Genomic DNA, 20,000 nt, shown 5'->3' with positions numbered 1-20,000 from the left:
TGTTCGACTGGCACCACCAGGCCCTGCCCGACTGCCAGCACGACGCCGTCTTCTCCGCCTGCCACCTGACCGCCATGGCGTCCACCTGCATCAACCCCGTGGTGTATGGCTTCCTCAACAGCAACTTCCAGCGCGAGCTCAAGTCCACGCTGCAGCGCTGCCGGTGCGGGCGCCGCGCCGCCGAGAGCTACGAGAGCTTCCCGCTCTCCACGGTGGGCAGCGACGCCGTCACCAAGGCGACCTCGATCAATAGGGCGGGCTCCATGTCGCCCAGAGCAGAGATCGGCTCCGTGGTCCCGCTCAAATGCGTCCCCGCCAACAGCTTCACCCTCTGAGCCCGGCAGTGCACCCGCCCCCCAAAACTTTCCAGGCACAGTCAGACTGTCCAGGAGCAGGACGTCTCCAGGATGGACTGCAGCTGATGGCGCTCCGGGTCTCCGAGCGGGACTGACCGTCAGTCAGCACAACGCCACCGGTCCAATACAGACTGAGAGAGTCCAGGTCCAGGTGGTTTTGGGGAACAAGGACTTGAGTTCAGAGCATTTGGTTTTTTGTCCGTCGTTTGTGTCAATAAACTGATATTTGATATTTTCGTCGTGAGTTTCTTACGAAGTTGGGACGTGCCGACACTTTGACCGCCGCAGGACGACGTCCGTCTGAGCGCCGACACAGAGGTCCACGTCTCTCAGTCCTTCGACAAAAAGTCAGAAAATAACCAAACTTTTACAAATATGTAATTATTTAATAAGACGATCCTTTATGTAATTCTGTATTTATTCATGGTGACAATTAAGCAATAAATTACAGAATTATTATCCACCTGTTTATCTAAACATTTAAGCATGTCACTTTTGATGTGATTGTCAGTTTATTTTTTCTTTTGATGTAAATATATCAGTGTTACGTAACCATTTATGTATTTCAGCATTCAATTGTATAATCGTTTATGTATTTATATTTTTATTGAGCATTACGTTACAGATTTGTTTATTTCTTTATTTAAGAAATTATTTTTTTTATGTAGTTATATGTTTATTTCTGGAGACAATTAATTAAAATCAATAAATTAATTATTAATATATTTAAGCATTCAATTATTATTATAATATTAGTATAGGTATTTAAATATGCATTTCTTTCTAATTATATATTTATTTATGGTGAAAAATAAGTATTAAATTTATGTATTTATTACCTCATTTATGCATTCAATTATGTCATTATTTTTGTATTTTTTTTATTTTGGCATTTAATTATATAATTATATATTTATGAAGGAATAAATTATATAATTAGGGACTCATTTATTTAGGCATTTAATTATGTAATTGTTTATCAATTTAAATGTTTATTTTCGATGCTTTAAATCATTTTGTGAGCAAAGATTTCCTTTAACAGAATCTGAGGTGGGCTGTAGAAATCGCGTTTCTTACTGAAATGCATCCTGGGAGTTTCAGTCCTTTTCCCCTCGGGCTTAGAAACAGTTCAGAGCGGATCAGAGAGGAACTCTGAGTCTAAAACGTGCAGCTCAACATCAGACAGCAGCGACCGACCAGCTGACTTTCACATGAAGAGGACATGAAGACGAGGAGGACGGGGGGAACGAGAGGGACGCGGGGGACGGAGACGACGACTGCGACTGATGATGTGTCTCATTTGAATCTCGAGCTCCAGAAATCCTCTAATTCACAGAGAGGAGGAGGTTTCGGCTGCAGGAGCATCTGTGTGTGTGTGTGTGTGTGTGTGTGTGTGTGCGCGTGCGTGTGTGTGTGTGTGTGCGTGTGTGTGTGCGCGTGCGTGTGTGTGTGTGTGTGCGTGTGTGTGTGTCTCACTCTGCGTACATCAGAACGAGTCTGATTTATAAAAAGAATCAACATTTAGTGCACACACACACGCACACACTTCTCTGTCTCTGCATGACGCCAAACACTGCTGCCACTCGGCTCCCGTTTCCTTGGTTACCTGAGATGGCACATACACACACACACACACACACACACACACACACACACACACACACACACACACACACACACACACACACACACACAGAGTGAAGACACATTTCTTCAGGCTGGCATGAAATGTGGCACACTTATTTTTGTGAGAGCAGCTCTTTGATCACCTCACACACCATGGCTCTATTATAACACACACACACACACACACACACACACACACCCACTCACACATGTACACAATAACATGCACACACACACACTCACACATGCACATAATAACATGCACACACACACTCACACACACAAACAGTCAGTGGCAGAAAATCTGCAGAACAAACACGTTTGCCTGTTCGTCTGTCTCATGCGTCTCATTTCAGTGTTTCTGCCGTCATCTCTGAGCCGACTGTCCTCAGGAGGTGGTGGGGACGGTGGACCAGGGACAGTGGACGGTGGACAGCGTGACACCGAGGAGAGAGGAATTGCATGCAGAGCTGCGGACCACGGTTAAACACCCACTAACTACGAAACTGCTGTTTTTTCGGGAGACGCTGCGTTTCCTGCTGCAGGACGGTGAGCACAGGAGCCACAGGGCGGTGAATAGATTCAACAAACGCAGGACTTTCACTGAGGACTCCAGTGTTTACTTCCCATTTGAATAAAAAAACGTGAAAGAAAAAAGAACCCACCCAAACTTTTTCTTCAAAAACCAGCAGAAAAGCCCCCCCAAAAGCTTATTTTTCTTTGAAAATCACCATAATTTTTTAAGGGCAAAATAATTTCTACAAAAAATTGGACAGTCACATTTTTTTCTTCAAAATAAAAAAAAAGAAAATTTAAAGAAAAGTAAACATTTTTGAAGGTCAAAAATGTAAACACCAGATGTGATCGTGTACGAGATCTTTGGTTTTGAAGGTAAAACTCCGCCCCTCTCTCTGACCATCATCAATACTCCTGAATACGGAGACACCAGAGGAATCGAACATGCTGCGATGGTCAGACAGACATTATTGGACTTGTTCCGCTCAGACGTTCATGAGATCAGTGCAGTCGGTCTGGTGATGACGGCGAGTGTGCATCGACTGACGTACGTCTTTGATTCAGTGCTGTCTCTGTTTGGAAAAAACATGCAGAGGAACATTGTCGTCCTCGTCACACACTCAGATGGAGTCAGACCTAAAGATGCTCTGAAAGCCCTCAAAGATGCAAAAATGAAGTGTGCCAAAAATGAGAAGAGTCAGCCTGTGCACTTCCTGTTTGATAACCGCCAGGGTGAAGACAGGACAGAAGACACAAGAGTCCTTCAAATGGCAGACGAAATGACAACGGAGCGAGTCAGCCTGACAGCCTGCATCCAAAACCTGCAGGAGAGGATCGAGTTCCTTGATCTTAAACAGACAGAAACCCAGCAGACTGAGAAAGCTCTGAAGAGACATGAAGAAGAGATGAAGAACAACGAGAACTTCCCTGGAGACGACGATGAGGCCTACAAAGATAAAGTATGTGTCGATGGTGGGAGCTGGTTGTTGGTGACAGTTTAAAAAAACTGTCACGATCCTGGATGCACGCTGGCCCGGAGTCCCGAATCATGTGAGGTCATGGAAGACGGCCGCTGCACTTCAGTCCTGTATCAGCTCATGTGAAAGAAAAATGGATTCGTGTGACCAAGACCAGAAGAGTCAAAAAGACTCTACAAGACGTGAAGGCCAAGTATGAGAAGGGAAAAGCAGAGTGTGAGAAGACATCGAACGTTTGGCAGCTCTGAAGAGGGAAGTAGAAAAAGTGAAGAAAAAAAAGGACCAGAGTCTGGACGAAGCCTGCCAGCATGTGGTCAGACTGGAGCAGATCGAAGGTTAACTCAGTGTCCGCTCATGTCCACTTGGACCTCCTGATTGAGAAGATGAAGGAGAGAGGAGACAGAGAAGATCCAGAAACTGGAAGAGATGAAACGACGAATGGATGAAGATGAAGGAGCGAAAGCAGCTCTGCGGTACGACATGTCAGCTGCCGGAGGAGCATTTACGGGAAAGAGGAAGCAGACGAACATCGTCGCTGCGAGCTGAAAAAAACGACCAGCTGATTAATGTGCGTCTGTATCTATCAAAAGCGATGATGATGATGATGATGATGTAATAACTGCGCCAGGAAAATTAAATGAAACTGATCCCCTTTTTCATCTGAAATGAGTAATTCGTGGAAACTATTTCATGACTGTGTTGTTCTGGTAGTTGAACGGCAGGATCTTCACTGAGCAGATCAGAGAACAGTTTGGTTTGGTTTTCTCACGGACATAAAAACCAAACAAAATCCTCCTCCCAGGACTTCTGTCCTCCATCGATGGTCACTCTAAATCTGAGCTGCCACGTCATCTCAGTTTTGTCTTTGAATTCTGTTCTTGTATTTGCTCTGTTCGTGTATTTTGTATTTTCTATTTTGAATCTGTATTTGTTTGTATTTTTTCATTTTATGTAAAGCTTCTTTGAGTGCATAGAAAAGCGTTATATACGGCCTATCTACGCCCCCTGCTGGTTAACGTGGAGTACAGCATCCTCCGTATCACAAACTAACGTGTACAGAAATACTTTCATTCAGAGTCCAAGCAGCGACGCTCGCAGCCTCATCGCGTTTTCCTTCCTGTCAGTTCAAAAAGAAACGAGGGCTCAAATGTTTGAACTCTGCTTGGACCCCGAAAAATACCACCTGCAACTTTCATTTTCCTGTGCTTTCTTTGTGCACGTTTATTTCTTGTGAATCTCTTTCAGTTACTCTGATGACGAATCCTTTCGTGCACATTCATGCTTGCAATGATCAAATATTTCAGATTTCATTTATGTTTTAACAAGCTGCATTTTTAGTGATTGAAATATTTGCGGTGAATCTTGAATAAAATCTCCGATTGATGAAGTCAGTTTGCAGCTTTTTGAGTCTTCGGAAGTTTCTTTAAAAATCGTCTGTTTTTCTTTGTGACTGAAACAGTTTGAGTTTTTTCAGAGATTCAGTCGTGACTGATGGTTCATGTGAAGCTGTGACGAACTGTGTGGTTTAAATGATCGAACATGAGAGGGAGCCAACGAACGGCGTCTCTGCAGACGACTGACAGGCTCAACCGCTTTACGCTCAAATTGGCTCAATTTCTTTCAAAGACGTGGCAGGATGGCAGCCATAAACTTAAGAGGAGATGACACAGAAATTAGGAAGAAATTAGTATAAAAGTACAAGAAAATTACCTGAAAATTAGCACAAACCCCCCCCAAAAAAAACCCCACTATGGAACACCAAACAGAAACAAGATATAAAAAAATTAAAAATGAATTTAAAAATGATTGCCTGAAAAAAACTGCTTAGAATTATAATAATAATAAAACATCACATTTCAAATATAACTCGCAGACTATAGACTCGCAGGATCAGTGATGTCTTTTCAATCGCTCCTAAAATCTCTAACGGACTTGTTTTTATGTGACGTCGCCATTATTAATTCATTTATTTATTCTTATGTCTTTTTCTAAAACTTGGTGAATTCAGTGCTTTGGCTGCCTCGTTATCTGCCAGTTTTCTCACTTTTATTCATTTCATTTGCTTATTTCTTGTTGACTTCTTGTGTTAGTTTTATCTGTCTGTTGATGTTTATTTTGTGTATTTCCTGACTTCCTGTCTTTGCTTTGTCTGTTAAAGCACTTTGCAAACGTCTGTTTTTAAAAGTGCTATAAATTAAGTTCTTCTTCTTATTATTTTTATTAAAACATATAAATAAAATATAAAATCATTTAAAAATAATTGTGTCAGTGCTTTGAGTAAAAATAAGTGCTACAGTGATGAAAACACCCCGAAACACTCTCAGGTTCCTAAAAAAAAGCCATAAAGTGATAAATGCTTCAAATATCAAACCGTTGGGGACTTCCGGTCGGCTGCCGCATGGAGTAGACGTGACACGCGAGAGCTCCTGCTTACTCTGCTTCTTTTTCACTCATTCACTCCTTTATTTTGCAATCTGGGTCATTCATATTGAATTTCTTTTCCCTTAACCCATGTTCGCTTCAAAATGACTTCGCACCGCGACAAGTCAGGGAAAAAAGACGACCAAACCGCTAGCTTAACCATGGAGGCTATCTCTGAGCTACTTGACCAGCACAGACAGGCGCTAGCTGCTGACTTTAAAACCTCTTTCAACCAACTGGAAAGCAAATTCGACCAGATCTGCTCCACAGTTAACGAACACGGTCAGCGTCTTTCGTCTCTCGAGCTCGCCTCGGAGGACCTGAGCCAACGTGTCGGTGAACTAGAAAATGTTTGCTCTAGCCTGCAAGAAAGCAACTCCAAGCTAGCGGCTAAAGTCGTCGACTTGGAGGGTCGCAGCAGGAGTCAGAACATCCGCATCCTGGGCCTGGCCGAGTCTATTGAAGGTGGGCGACCTACAGCTTTTTTCTCCGATCTGCTGTGCGAAGTTTTTGGAAAAGAAACACTTCCTTCACCACCCGAGATCGACAGAGCCCATCGCTCGCTAACAGCAAAACCGGCCCCCGGATGGAGACCGCGTCCCGTCTGTTTGTACTTTTAAATATAGTTCAAATGTGGACCTAGGAGTGTTGAGTGCACTTTAACTCTAAAATAAGGAGTTGAAAATATTGGGTGGGTGGGCAAAAGGGTGGTTTTTCCAATGCCAGTATTGATTTATTAGCTTACATCAGCCATGCACAGGTCTCTTTTGGTTCATTAAGTCCTTTATGTTCCTGGAGTTTTGATATCATTTGTACTTATCATCCTGCACCTTTAGTTGAAGACAGTGGATAGATCGCTAAACTTTGTTAGCTGGAACGTCAAGGGTTTAAATCATCCTGTTAAGAGGAGGAGGGTATTTTCTCATATAAAGCAATTTAAGGCAGCATTTGTTTTTTTGCAAGAGACACACATTCGTGGTTCTGATAATGCTCGCCTGATGTGGCGGTGGGCGGGGCAGCACTTCCAGTCCTCATTCCAAGCAAAGGCCAGGGGGGTTTCAATTCTTGTTGACCAAAATATTCCTTTTGTGCATCACAATGTTGTATCAGATATCAATGGCCGTTTCATCATTGTCTCAGGGAAGTTATATAATACAAAGATGGTGCTCGCCAATGTTTATGCTCCAAATATAGACGATGCAGGCTTCTTTGATCGCTTCTTTGCCTCTCTCCCGGATCTGAGCTCATACTCGCTTATACTTGGGGGGGATTTTAACTGCTGGTTAGATCCCGTGCTGGACCGTTCCTCCACCAACCCAAACTCAGTTAGTAGGTCTGCCTCACTCATTCGGTCCTTTCTATCTGATTTTGGCGTCTCTGATGTGTGGCGTCTCCTCCATCCAAATAAGAGAGCGTACTCCTTTTTATTCCTTTACTAGAATTGATTACTTCCTCATTGACAATGAACTGATACCATTGGCGCGTTCCTGTGCTTATCAGGGCATAGTAATATCAGATCATGCTCCTGTTGTACTATCTCTGGAGCTACCTGACCTTCCTCGAGTTAAAAAACACTGGCGCTTTAATTCAACTCTCCTGTCAGACAATGATTTTGTGAAATGTATGGAAGAACATATATCCTTCTTCTTTCAGACAAATATCTCCCCAGACACACCTAGTCTAATAGTCTGGGATGCTCTTAAGGCGTACCTTAGGGGACAAATTATTTCCTATACTGTAAATATGAAAAAAAAAGGCTCACGAAGAACGATTAGAATTAGCCAACCAAATTAAGGAAATAGACAAACAATATGCTCAAGTTAAAAACCCAGACTTATACAAAATGTGAGTGGAGCTTCAAACCAAATTTGATTTGACCTCAACTTATCCCATTGAACGCCAACTTTTGAGAAGTAAAAGTCTGTTCTATATTCATGGTGAAAAATCGGGGAAATTATTAGCTAACCAGCTGAGAGGACTCAAAGCAAAGGGGCATATTACAAATATTAAAATGGAGGATGGTAACGTTACTTCTGATTACGCAAGGATTAATGACACATTCAGGAATTACTATTCCCAACTCTACACCTCTGAATTCCCGAATAATACTAAATTAATGGATAATTTTTTGAACCAGTTAAATATTCCCACGCTCTCCCCCAACAGCAAATTGAGACTAGACGAATCCATAACAAAAGAGGAGATAGATGCTGCTATTTCCTCGCTGCAGTCAGGAAAATCCCCGGGGCCCGACGGGTTTCCCGTAGAATTTTTTAAGGCATTTTCCTCACTACTCTCTCCGCAGCTAAGCACAGTGTTGTCTGACTCATTCAAGCAGGCCAAGCATCCAACATCATTTTATGAGGCATGCATCACCCTTATTGCAAAAAAAGACAAGGATCCGACGGAGTGCTCTTCATATAGGCCAATCTTAAATGTTGATATTAAATGTTGATGTTAAAATTTTGGCAAAAGTTCTAGCCCGAAGATTGGAGAACATCTTACCGTCTGTCATATCTGAAGACCAAACGGGCTTTGTCAAAAATCGGTATTCCTATTTTAATATTCGTCGACTTTTTGATATTTTGTATCTCCCCTCTGGCGTGGCCCCTGAATGTGTCCTTTCTCTAGATGCGGAGAAAGCGTTTGACCGGATAGAGTGGACATACTTATTTGCAACTTTAAAAAAATTTGGCTTCGGCCCGAATTTTATCACTTGGATCAAATTATTATACTTAAGCCCCACTGCTTCGGTCCTCACAAACTCTCAGTTGTCACAACCCTTTAACCTCCACCGGGGAACCCGACAAGGGTGTCCCCTAAGCCCCCTACTATTTGACCTGGCCATAGAGCCATTGGCGATAGCAGTCCGCAGCTGCAAGAATATTTCTGGCATATGGAGGAATGGAGTCGAACACAAGGTGGCCCTGTATGCAGATGACCTGTTGAGCTTTATCTCCTGTCCAGATACCTCTCTACCTGCCATGTTGTCTCTACTGAACGATTTTGGCCAGTTCTCGGGATATAAATTAAATTTAAATAAATCTGAACTTTTCTTTGTCAGTGAGGGGACGCCGGCATCAGACTACTCTAATTTCCCTTTTAGGATTGTGGAAAACAAATTCACTTACCTTGGTATTACAATCACGAAAAAGTACAAGCACCTTTTAAAAGAAAATTTTCTCACCCTGTTAAACCATACAAAACGGTGCCTGACACAGCGGTCACCCCTCTCCACATCCTTGGTTGGCAGAATTAATTCCATCAAAATGAATATTCTCCCTAAATTTCTGTACATCTTTCAATCAATACCGATCTTCATTCCCAAATCATTTTTTGATGCATTAGATTCTGTTATATCATCCTATATATGGAAGGGCAAGCGCCCTCGGCTATATAAGGTCCATCTCCAGAAGCCTAGAGGAGAGGGGGGTATGGCGCTCCCTAACTTTCGTTTTTACCATTGGGCAGCCAATATCCGCTGTATTACTTTTTGGTCATATTTTCATAATCGATCTGACTGCCCTTCATGGGTGGCAATGGAGTTGGGTTCTGCTAAAAATTTCTCCGTTCCAGCACTTCTTGGATCTCCACTCCCTCTCCCACCAAATAAACTCATAGACAATCCGGTTGTCTGGCACACACTGAGAGTGTGGGCTCAGTTCAGGGGGCACTTTGGCTTTTTTGATTTTTGCCTCTCGAGTCCCATTTCTGCCAACCATCTTTTCCAGCCCTCATTACTGGACCCAACATTTCAGGAATGGCGGAGACTGGGTATTGAGCGCTTCAGAGATCTCTTCACAGATACCGGTTTTGTATCGTTTGAGGAACTGGCTAGAGAGTTTAGTCTCCCAAAGTCTCATTTTTATAGGTATCTACAAATAAGACACTTCCTCTACTGTCAGATACCAAACTTCCCTCAGACACTTGTTGTGAACATTGTTGATGCACTTCTTAATTTACAACCATCACGCAAGGGTTTGATCTCCATCATTTACAATAAACTGCTGGGCATGAGGCAGGCCCCACTCAACATCATTAAAATCGCATGGGAGCAAGATCTGAATCTAACCTTGTCTGAGGACATGTGGGACACCATTTTTAAATTGGTTAACTCAACCTCTCTTTGTGCCCGACACTGCCTGTTACAATTCAAAGTTATACACAGGACCCATATATCCAAATCAAAAGTATCTCGCTATTACCCAGATGTAGATCCCTGTTGTGACAAATGTAAGCGAGAGGAGGCTTCACTCATTCACATGTTTTGGAGTTGTCCTAGCTTGGAGAAATATTGGAGGGAAGTCTTCCAAACTTTGTCGATAATTGTCGGCTTGGACTTGGAGCCCAACCCTCTGATTGCTCTTTTTGGCACTGCAAATGGCATCGATGTGCGCCTGACCACAGCTAAACGCCGAACTCTGTCCTTTGCTTCTCTCCTGGCCAGATGTGCAATATTGCTGAGGTGGAGGGATGCTGCCCCGCCCACCCACGCTCAGTGGTTGAGAGATGTTATGTCTTGCTTAAACCTTGAAAAAATACACTACTCAATTTGTAACTCCAAAGAAAAGTTTCAAAAAGTGTGGGGACCTTTTCTGGAATACTTTCATAACCTTCAAGCTAGCTAGGGATTTGACCCCTTACTCACACTTTGTTCCCTCTTTTCACGTCGGCAATATCAAGTGTATAAATCAGTCCCCTCTCCGATGCCTCCTTTTGGTCAATGTGTGAGTTCATAATTTATACATATATTTATTTCTTTGCTTTATTTAACTTTATTTTATTTTTTAATATTATTATTATTATTATTGTTTTACTTACTCCTTACCCTTTTTAGGTTGGAACCCGACATCCAGCGGTCACTTGTATCTCTCCAGGAATGAAGTACAATTGATCTACTTGTCCTATTGATTATTTTATGTAAACATCTGGCTTGGAAATGATGGGTGGGTTAGATAAGGTTTGTTCTGTGTTGTGTTTTTTATTCTCTCCCTACTGTGCACGGACAGGATTTTCTCTTTTGCCTTTTTTTGACTGTACATTTTACATACTTCCTGTCACCACTCTATATTTGTACCATGTATTTGTGAAAAAATTCAATAAAAACATCTTTGAGAAAAAAAAAAAATCAAACCGTTAAAAAATGAAGCGCTGCGGGTTTCGGGTTTAGTTGGGACTCATGCCAGCAGGTGTTCGTTTATTGATTGATTAGTTATTAGGCTCTATGTCTCTGACGGGTTGTGAAAAGATCGAGCAGCTGCGGGATCAGCGCTGATCCCGCAGCTGCTCAGACAGTCGGGCTGAAAGTGCACGAGGGCAGGTATGGTTCATTTCCACCCCCCGCCAGCAGGTGACCTCCGTGCGACGTCAGCTGTGACGTAACACCGGGGGCTGAGAGGAAGTGAAGGAGAGGAAGAGGAACTGCTGATGACACGCAGCTCTGGACTCACCTGGATCACCTGGACTCACCTGGATCACCTGGACTCACCTGGATCACTTGGGTCCAGCTCGTGGGTCGGCGCGCGTGAAGCGGAGCGGTTTAATGCTGTTTGGTGTTTTTTGGGGAATCGGCTGACTGCTGGCAGGTGAACAGCCAATCACAGGAGAGGACTGTGGATCTCCATGGTAACCGCGGATTGTTTGGGGAAGGGACGAGCTTCCTGTTTGTCGGAGGATCGGACCGTCAGAGTCGGTGAGTCGCTGCTGGATGAATTCTTGTGTTTTATGTAAAGTTTTATTTTTTTATGAATATTTCCGTGAAGACTGTGAGGACTCGGCGTGTCTCTCACTCATCGCGAGATTTAAACTGTCCTCAGGTCAAGACGGTTTGTCAAAATGTGTTTTTGTTTTTGGACAGTTTATGACTCATCAGTTTTCCTGCAGACACCTGATGATTTCAGATTTCATTAAAACACAGAGAGGCGGAGAGGAAATCACTTCAAACAGCCTTCTGATATAAGTACACAGCTGAGGTACTCACTGCTGCCTGTGCCGAGGAAGTACTCCGTTTATGTACTGCAGGAAAACTGCTAACTCTGCAGTGTGAAAATACTCACAGTAGAAGTACTAACTCTGCAGTGTGAAATACTCTAATACTGTAAACTTCTAATAATACACAGTGGAAATACTTGGTTGTAGTGAAGTACTAACCCTGCGCTGTGAAATACTCTGTTATTGTAAAAGTGATAACCCCACACAGTAAAAATACTGTTACTGTAAAATTCTAATAATACATGGTAGAAATACTTGGTTACAGTAAAAGTACTAACTCTAATTGTGAAAATACTGACAATTAAAATATTAACACTACTCTTACTCTACAGTAAAAGTACTAATGCTGAGACTTTTGGCCTTTATTCCCACTTTGTGTACTATAACGCGTCTCTAGACGCTATTCTATGTCGTTTTGAGCTATTTATAGAGCGGTCAAATTTTGACTTTTTTCCACATACTATATTCAAGTCAAGTCAATTTTATTTATAGAGCCCATTATCACAAAACATGGTTTCTCTCAGAGGGCTTTACAGTGTTCGACATCCCTCTGCCCTCAGACCCTCACATCACCCGAGGAAAACCCCCGAAAAAGAACCCCTGAAACGGGGAAAAAAAGGAAGAAACCTCAGGAAGAGCGGCAGAGGATGATGATGCTTATTTCATTAAAATGTAGTCTAATTTTGTGGTATTTGTGTATTTTGCTTGTGTCAGAAGAATTTTGTTAATTTTTTGATGAAAAAATTACTTTATTTTAGGAATTTGATACCAAATACCCTCAAAACTCAGCAAATAATATTAATATAAATATGAACAAATCTGTATCAGGAGCCTTCAGCTATCATAAATATTACATAGAAGTAAGAGGTTTATTCTATGTGGAGACGTCTGCTCAGAGCCAACTAAAGACCATATGAGAACATTTTTATGACAGAATCAAAAAGAAGAAACGCAAATACTTTCATAGAGACATGTAGTACTAGTATATATACACTATATTATTTATGCTCTAACAAAGTACTCAAAGGGTTTTGAAGCTGGTATATAAATAAATGGGACAAATTATGTCTAACCAAGAGAAAAAGTTTTTTAAAGGATTCATTTATAAGAAATAAAAACAAATCATGCAATATTCATCAAATCTTCTGATATGCTCACGTATTTTTTTAATGTGTAAACTTGCCCTGCGTCAGGAAATAGCCGTGCTGTCTCAGACGAGAATTCACAACTTAAAAACAAAAATGAATAAATAAAAATGAATAAGTCATCAACCAGGTTTGAAGTAAAATGAAATAAAATAAAGAGAGTTCTGACTTAGTTTTGGAGTAAAATAAAATAAAAATCACTCTACTAGACTTGATTATAGTTTATTGTGATTTTTACAACCCCGTGAATGCAGTGATCTTACATGAGACATTTGATGAATTTTTAAAAGGGAAACTTTTCTATTTTTCAACCTGGACTTTATTTTCTCTCCATGTTTCTGTGTCACAGTGTGTGATGGGAACGGCATCATGCAAATAATTCTGACAGAGAAATTAAATGATAAAAATCTATTTTTTTCTGAACCTTTCACTTGTTCTGCTGTTTTTTGTGTCCAAGTCTCACCAAAGGAAGAGTTTCATTCTGAAATCTTGCAGAGAAACCTTTAAAACCTTTAAAACTGTCACTGAAACTCTTCTGTCCAACTCTCACCGATGTTTCCATCGTTTTGCATCCCGTCGCCTCTGCAGATTTAAGAGCGAGGCTCCTTGTTAGCAGAAAATAAGACTGCTGTTCCTATCAGTCACTCAGACACAAAAACGTGAGAAAAAACGATCCTGTTTGAAAAAAATCTGCGTTTACCTTTAACGTGACAACAACAAACAAGCTGGCATAAGAGAAATACTTGTTATTTTAACCCACTTCCTGTCCGTGCCCTCAGTTTCTACAGTGCTAACATGAAGAGAGGGATGATGGCTACAGCAGCTCCACGTAGTTGGCGGGGAACATGCCGTAGTGTCCGTCAGGTCCGTATCCTCTCCACCAGCCCTCGTCAACCATCTCTATCCCCGTTATGACGTCGTTGGGGTCAAAGGTGATCTCAGTGTCATCGGCTTTGGAGCAGAGTCACAGTAAGACGAGCAGCAGCAACACAGTAAGACGAGCAGCAGCAACACGGTAAGACGAGCAGCAGCAACACAGTAAGACGAGCAGCAGCAACACGGTAAGACGAGCAGCAGCAACACAGTAAGACGAGCAGCAGCAACACAGTAAGACGAGCAGCAGCAACACGGTAAGACGAGCAGCAGCAACACAGTAAGACGAGCAGCAGCAAGACGGTAAGACGAGCAGCAGCAACACGGTAAGACGAGCAGCAGCAAGACGGTAAGACGAGCAGCAGCGTTTAAGAGTCTGGTGTTTGTGCGTTTGTGGACTTACCAGCCTGGTAGTCGTAAAGAGCTCTGGCACTGATGTCCTGTTCTCTGCTCTCCACATGCTGCTCTCTGTCCTAAACATTGAAAACACACTTAAAAAATCAGCTCATTTTATCTAAACAGCCCAGCAGATAATGTTGGGAATGTTGTTCTTTTTGTACATTGCTGTATTTTCTCCTGAGATAGTGCCACCAACACTTTGTATTTTAAGCCAAAACACATCTGTTTGTAAACATAACCAGGTGGTTCTTCTGGCCAGACTGAACCAGGTGATTGGTCGAAGGCTTCAAATTTAGTACAAACTTTAGGCAAGTATTAAACAGTAAAAATTTGTAGCAAGAGTCAAAGTCAGGATTTGAAAATGAGGAAAAATGCTGCATTGTGTTTATTAAATGTTGCAGTATTTATAATATCTGGGCAAAAATGTTAAGAAGTTTTGAAAATATGCTTTGTAAAAATACGAAATTTCACACACACATACTTTGGGAAAGTATCTAAGAAAACAAAATTGAAATTTTTACATTATTTAAAAAGTCACACTTTCATCAAGAGTCAAAATCAGTTCATAGATGCCAAATACTTAACTGTACTCCTTGTATGAACTAGGCATGAACTGACTTTTCAGTCAAATGGTTTTTTAAAAGTAAAATGTTCTTAAGAGAACGCAGCTCTATTCTGCGTGTTTGACATCCAGATTGATATCAACATCCTGTCTGTGTGCTCGGTATGGAAAAAGGAAAAAACAGCTTTGGGTTCTGGAAAATATTTGAAACATTTGAGAAGTTCAGAGGAGAAATTTGTCTTTTACTCAGTTTTTTATATAAAAATATGCAAAATATCAATATTTGCCCCTGAAATGTGGAGTAGAAATGTATTGTAAGTACTCACTGACGTACTACGTGCTGCAACACTGTCCTTATGTAAAGTACTTGTAATCAGCGTTCAGTGAAGACAGCAGAGTAAAGGACAGGGGGACTCACTGTGGAGACGTAGACGTTTTCATACAGGTCGTCCTCTGTCCCCGCTGATGGACGCGGCGCCTCGTACAGGTCCTCTGCAGCAGCTGCACTGTCCTCTGCAGGTCCAAGACATTCATGGATGGAAGTATTAAAATATAAAAATGTATATATATGACCTGAGATGACTCAAGCATTCATGTAGAAGCAGGATTTTACTTTTTAACCCTTTGAAACCTGATCAACATCACTTTTCTGTGCTGCGTTCAGACGACTTTCACGAGACACTTTGAAACCGGAGCAGACTGATTTGACGTCTTTTGATTTTGACCAGCTTGGCAAGAAATGTCCAATGTCCAATTGCAAAAAAATATTAAAATGCAACAAGAAATGTTAGAAATTACCTTAAAAATAGTTTTAAAAAGACATGAGGATTATTGGAAAATTATCACAAAAATAGGGTAAAATGTTCCAAAACTATATTTATTATTATTATGGTAACGTTAGAATTAAAATTATGTTAGAGAGAAATAACAGAATATATAAAAACAAATACTTTTGGTAGCCTTTGCTGCCTTCTGTCTACGTATTTGAAAGAAATCAAACCAGTTTGCTCAGGTTGAAAAGGGTTAATGCATTCTCACGGTTTTTTCAAACAAAGCATAAAAAAAGATTCCCAGCGTGAATCAGTTTGTTTTCATGATGAATTAAAAATGTTCAGCGCTCGACTGCACGCCAAGTCTGTTAGCTGAGCTTCACAGCTGAAACTGCTCGGCGTCAGAGGACATCATACCTGCATCGTCATCAAACTCATCTGACCAGTCCTCCTCTTCAGTGTTAGCAGCGTCTGTGGATCAGAGACAGAGACAGAGACAGAGACACGTCCGGACAGCTGGTCACCTTTCTGATGGACCGTCATGTTCGAATGTCGTCCACGCGGAGCAGAAACTGACCTGCAGCTGCAGCAGGTGAGCCCGTCGCCTCCGGTGGTGTCGGTGAGACAGCTGGAGCGGGTGAGTGAGACAGCACAGGTGAGACAGGAGACAGAGGGTGCATGGAGTAGGACGGGATATCAGCCGGGACAGGTGAGTGAGACGGCTCAGGTGAGACGGGGGACAGGGGCGTCGCAGCTGGATACTGAGGCTGCAGCGGAGTTTCTCTCTCGAAGGATTTCTGGGATAAAAACGGACTCTGCAGCTTCCCTGAGCGACAACACGAAAATCAAAGTCAAACTCTAGAAAATATTAGACGTGAATATGATGTTTTCATTGAGGATATTTCTAACCAACATCAGTCATAATCACGAATATACACCCGTCTGGTTATGTCTGTAGATTTCACCTGGTCTGGATGCAGAGGGAGACGGTCGCTCGTTGGACTCAAAGCTCTGCTCCCTCTGTCTGAATATGTCTCTGGGGTTAAACGACCTCTGAGAAATCAGCGATCGGGCCTCCTGAGGATGATCAGAATATAAAAACGAGTGTAGGAATATTCCCTTGTGTTAACATGTCTCAGTTTTTGGTGCCATCACATACGTAGGCCTACCGGTGAAATCTCAGGAAGGTACGGTGTTGCTACATATACGATAATTATCCTACTTGTGCGATAATTTTGCCCTCTGTACGATATACGATCAATAAATCCAAAATTGATGCAACGTGTGATAATTTGACCCGTGTGGCACTTACAGTAAGAACTTAGTTTAGTTTACACGTCTCATTTGAACTTTCGTAACTCCGACGTCTGCGTTCCCTTTTATTGATCAACGCTGTTTGCCGGAAACCTGAACTAGTATCACGTATCACGTTAGCTGGTGAGATATTAGCAAGCTAGCCAAGTGACATCCACCCTGATCGTATTTACCTTGCACGATTTTACCAAGGCCACGTAGCTTTTTTAGGTGTTAGTTTACTGAGTTAATGTCCGTGCATCCATCGTACTCACGTTAGCTTTCTGCACCGATGCTGCGGAGCTGGTGCCAGACTTCTTGTATCCGTTTTCCGGCTGGTTCTGAAACACACACACGATGTTATCTGTCTGTTTTCTGAGCAAAACATTTTTCTTCAAGAATTCAGAGCGATGAAGTGGTAGGCCTAAACAAAATTTCAGGGGTGAGGTATTCTTAAAGCAACGCCGCTCTGGTCCCTGTGTTTCATCAGATTTCTTTTTTTTTTTTTAAGATGATTTTTTGGGGCATTTTTGCCTTTAGTGGACAGGACAGAAGATTAATAGCCACCTGACACCCCCTCAGATTTCATTTTAGTAGAGTTTGAAATCTCAGATATGAGCTTCAGAGCGAGTTATAATAACTGATAGAGCTGATGGATAAAGGTGTAATTAACCGTAATGTTTCATTTTCCGTCAGTAATTTTCCATTCACCTGGTTTTCCCGCTCCTCAGCACAAGCCACGCCTACCTCATCGAGACACCTCACCTGTTCCTGATTACTCTCAGCCAGCGTATAAACTCAGCCTCTCGGTCCGTCTGTCAGATTGTTCTTCGCCACTCAAGCAAAACTCTCCAGCACTTTATTCTGTGTTCTGCATCATGAATGCTGCGACGACAGCGGCGCATGAAGATGCAGCAGCCGGTACCTCCTCAAATCCTCGCTACTTTTGTGCTGAAATTTTCTATTATTATTTTTTGACTCCATGGCCTCTTCTGCTGAAGCACAACTTTTCAACAATATAGAAGCGCTTATCAACATCGGGAAAAGTTGTGTGGTTTTTTTGACTGAATGCAGCAGACTGTGAGAGGATCTCCAACAATGGCATACGCCGAGCGGCCAGTCAGACCAGAGGGGAGCGACCGAAAGACAAACAGAGGGAGGAGAGCCGGCATCAGGGCGAGGCTGACCGACTGACCGAGAGCTGTCCTCTACCAAGAGACATGTTAACCCCTAACATCCCGGATCAAGCTGCGTCTTCACAGAGACATGTTAACCCCTAACATCCCGGATCAAGCTGCGTCTTCACAGCTGTTGCACTGGATGGACGGACCTTGTTCAGAGCCAACAGGACATAATTTTAATAGCAACTGCTGGTTTTAATCAACTCATCCTTCAACTCCAAAGACGTAGCAGAATCCAGGGCAAATTTTAATTTCATTTTATGAACTTTGTTAAAAAAATACTCATAAATCTACCTTCTACCTTTTGTCCTCATGGATGGTTTTACCTGCCGCTGCTGCTCCCTCTCCCGCTCCTCCTCTTCTCTCTGCTTCTGATAAATCCTTCAACATCAGACGGACAGAAAAGCACCGATCAGTGACTCCGACTCTTTGTTTACGTGTTGTTGTTGTTGTTGTTTGTTGGACTCACCTGTCCTGCTCGATCTGCTGAGCTCTCTCCTTCGCTCTCCTCTCCCTCTCCTTCGCCTGCTTCTCCTCCAGCTCCCTCCTCTCCCTCTCCAGCTCCTGCCTCTCCTGCTCCGCCCGCTGGTTCTCCTGCCGGCGACGCGCCTCCTCATCCCTCTGGAGGACACACTTCAGTCATTTAAATGAGACAACACTGGGTTTGTAAACTCAGACACTCGGGGAGGATGTGAAGGGAAACCTGAGTTTGTTCCCAGAAGTCGTCCTTTCTGGTTTGTTGAATTTCCTCCACGGCGTTAGTCTTCCGATACACTGAACCCTGTCAGGGCAGAGGACAACGTGCCCACATGTTTGAGTTTATTCTGCTGCATCATTCAAACAATCCTTTCCTACAAACTGCTTTTATAGGCAATTTCGTATTTTAGACATCAGTGTGGTTCACACCACAAAAACACAGAATCAGCCGACGTGTATGTGGGGCCCATTTTGGAGCTTTTGTTAAGAAAAGTGCTATATAAATAAAGTTTATTATTATCATTATTATTATTATTATTATTATTATTATTATCATCATCATTATTCTGAACAAATAATACCAAAAACCTTTGTAGAAAAGTAATCACCAAATGTTCTTCTTAAAAAAAAAAGCTAAAATTAAAAAGAAATGTCACTTTAAAGAATTCCAAACGATGGTAAAGTAAAACTATTGTTAAACATTTTTAAAGAAAAAAAGCCCAATTTTTTTCTTTAAAAATCAGCAAAAATTAAAAACAAATGGCAGAAATGTGTGAAGAATAAAAATGAGCTAAAATCTTTCAGGAAAATAAAAAATCACCAAAAGTTTGGAGGAAAAAATGCCAAAAAGGGGAATTTAAAAAAAACAAAAAAATAATTACCAAAGTTTTTTAAAGAAAAAAATAAATCAAAAATGTATTTTATAAAGTCACAGAAAAAGCTTAAGGAGTCCCGTGTGTCCTCTCACCACAGGTCCTCTGGGAGCGTCTCTGCTCTCCGTCTGTTTGTGGAAGTTATAGTTGGCTCCGGACGCTTTGGCCACTTTCTCCAGGATGATCTGCGGTTCCACGTCTTCGTCTCCGCGGGCGTTTATGGTCACATGGGCGCCCTGCGGTCAAAGACACGTTGTCCTCCTGAGACTTCAGCTTCAGTTTGGTGAGCATTTTTATTTCTTATAGATATTTAAGATCAGACGGACCTGATAGAGAGAAAAAAACTAAACTTTGTTTTTCAACAGTTTGTAGTTTTGGACAAAATAAATGATGTTCTCATATGGGGACATTGGGTTTATTTTTAATTAACATTTGAGGACATCAGGACTTTATTAACCCTCAAAAAAGACAAAATTAAAGTCCCAACGTCCTAAAACGAGGTGATAATAAAGTCCCGGTGTCCTCAAATGAAGACTTCCAA

The 20,000-nt window shown here is 42.0% G+C and overlaps 2 protein-coding genes and 1 pseudogene across 4 annotated transcripts in view; 2 read left to right on the top strand and 1 right to left on the bottom strand.

Annotated features, from left to right (window-relative positions):
- Positions 1 to 1,029, top strand: part of npy8ar (neuropeptide Y receptor Y8a) — a 19,879-nt gene extending 18,850 nt beyond the window's left edge. For both annotated transcript variants that reach the window (XM_088071047.1, XM_088071048.1), the window contains exon 5: positions 1 to 1,029. This exon is cut by the window's left edge and continues 116 nt beyond it. In XM_088071047.1, coding sequence (XP_087927173.1) covers positions 1 to 335 — 335 coding nt within the window. In that variant the 3' untranslated portion in view covers positions 336 to 1,029.
- A 1,293-nt stretch (positions 1,030 to 2,322) lies between these two features.
- LOC148186255 (uncharacterized) lies at positions 2,323 to 4,725 on the top strand (annotated as a pseudogene).
- An 8,513-nt stretch (positions 4,726 to 13,238) lies between these two features.
- The window catches only part of LOC121937926 (drebrin-like protein B), a 10,972-nt gene continuing 4,210 nt past the window's right edge, over positions 13,239 to 20,000 (bottom strand). For both annotated transcript variants that reach the window (XM_088071337.1, XM_088071336.1), the window contains 11 exons: positions 19,555 to 19,695; positions 18,814 to 18,891; positions 18,580 to 18,731; positions 18,437 to 18,491; positions 17,205 to 17,270; positions 16,602 to 16,713; positions 16,214 to 16,462; positions 16,054 to 16,107; positions 15,285 to 15,379; positions 14,309 to 14,378; positions 13,239 to 13,983 (listed from right to left, as the gene is read on the bottom strand). In XM_088071337.1, the coding sequence (XP_087927463.1) occupies positions 13,847 to 13,983; positions 14,309 to 14,378; positions 15,285 to 15,379; positions 16,054 to 16,107; positions 16,214 to 16,462; positions 16,602 to 16,713; positions 17,205 to 17,270; positions 18,437 to 18,491; positions 18,580 to 18,731; positions 18,814 to 18,891; positions 19,555 to 19,695 (1,209 nt within the window). In that variant the 3' untranslated portion in view covers positions 13,239 to 13,846. The remainder of the gene's footprint in view (positions 13,984 to 14,308; positions 14,379 to 15,284; positions 15,380 to 16,053; positions 16,108 to 16,213; positions 16,463 to 16,601; positions 16,714 to 17,204; positions 17,271 to 18,436; positions 18,492 to 18,579; positions 18,732 to 18,813; positions 18,892 to 19,554; positions 19,696 to 20,000) is intronic.

This window comes from Plectropomus leopardus, chromosome 20, assembly GCF_026936395.1.
Source record: "Plectropomus leopardus strain MGB_pleo_1.0 chromosome 20, ASM2693639v1, whole genome shotgun sequence".
Classification (NCBI taxonomy): Eukaryota; Metazoa; Chordata; class Actinopteri; order Perciformes; family Serranidae; genus Plectropomus; species Plectropomus leopardus.
Note: the sequence above shows the minus strand (reverse complement) of the source record. Positions and strands in the feature narration are given on the sequence as shown.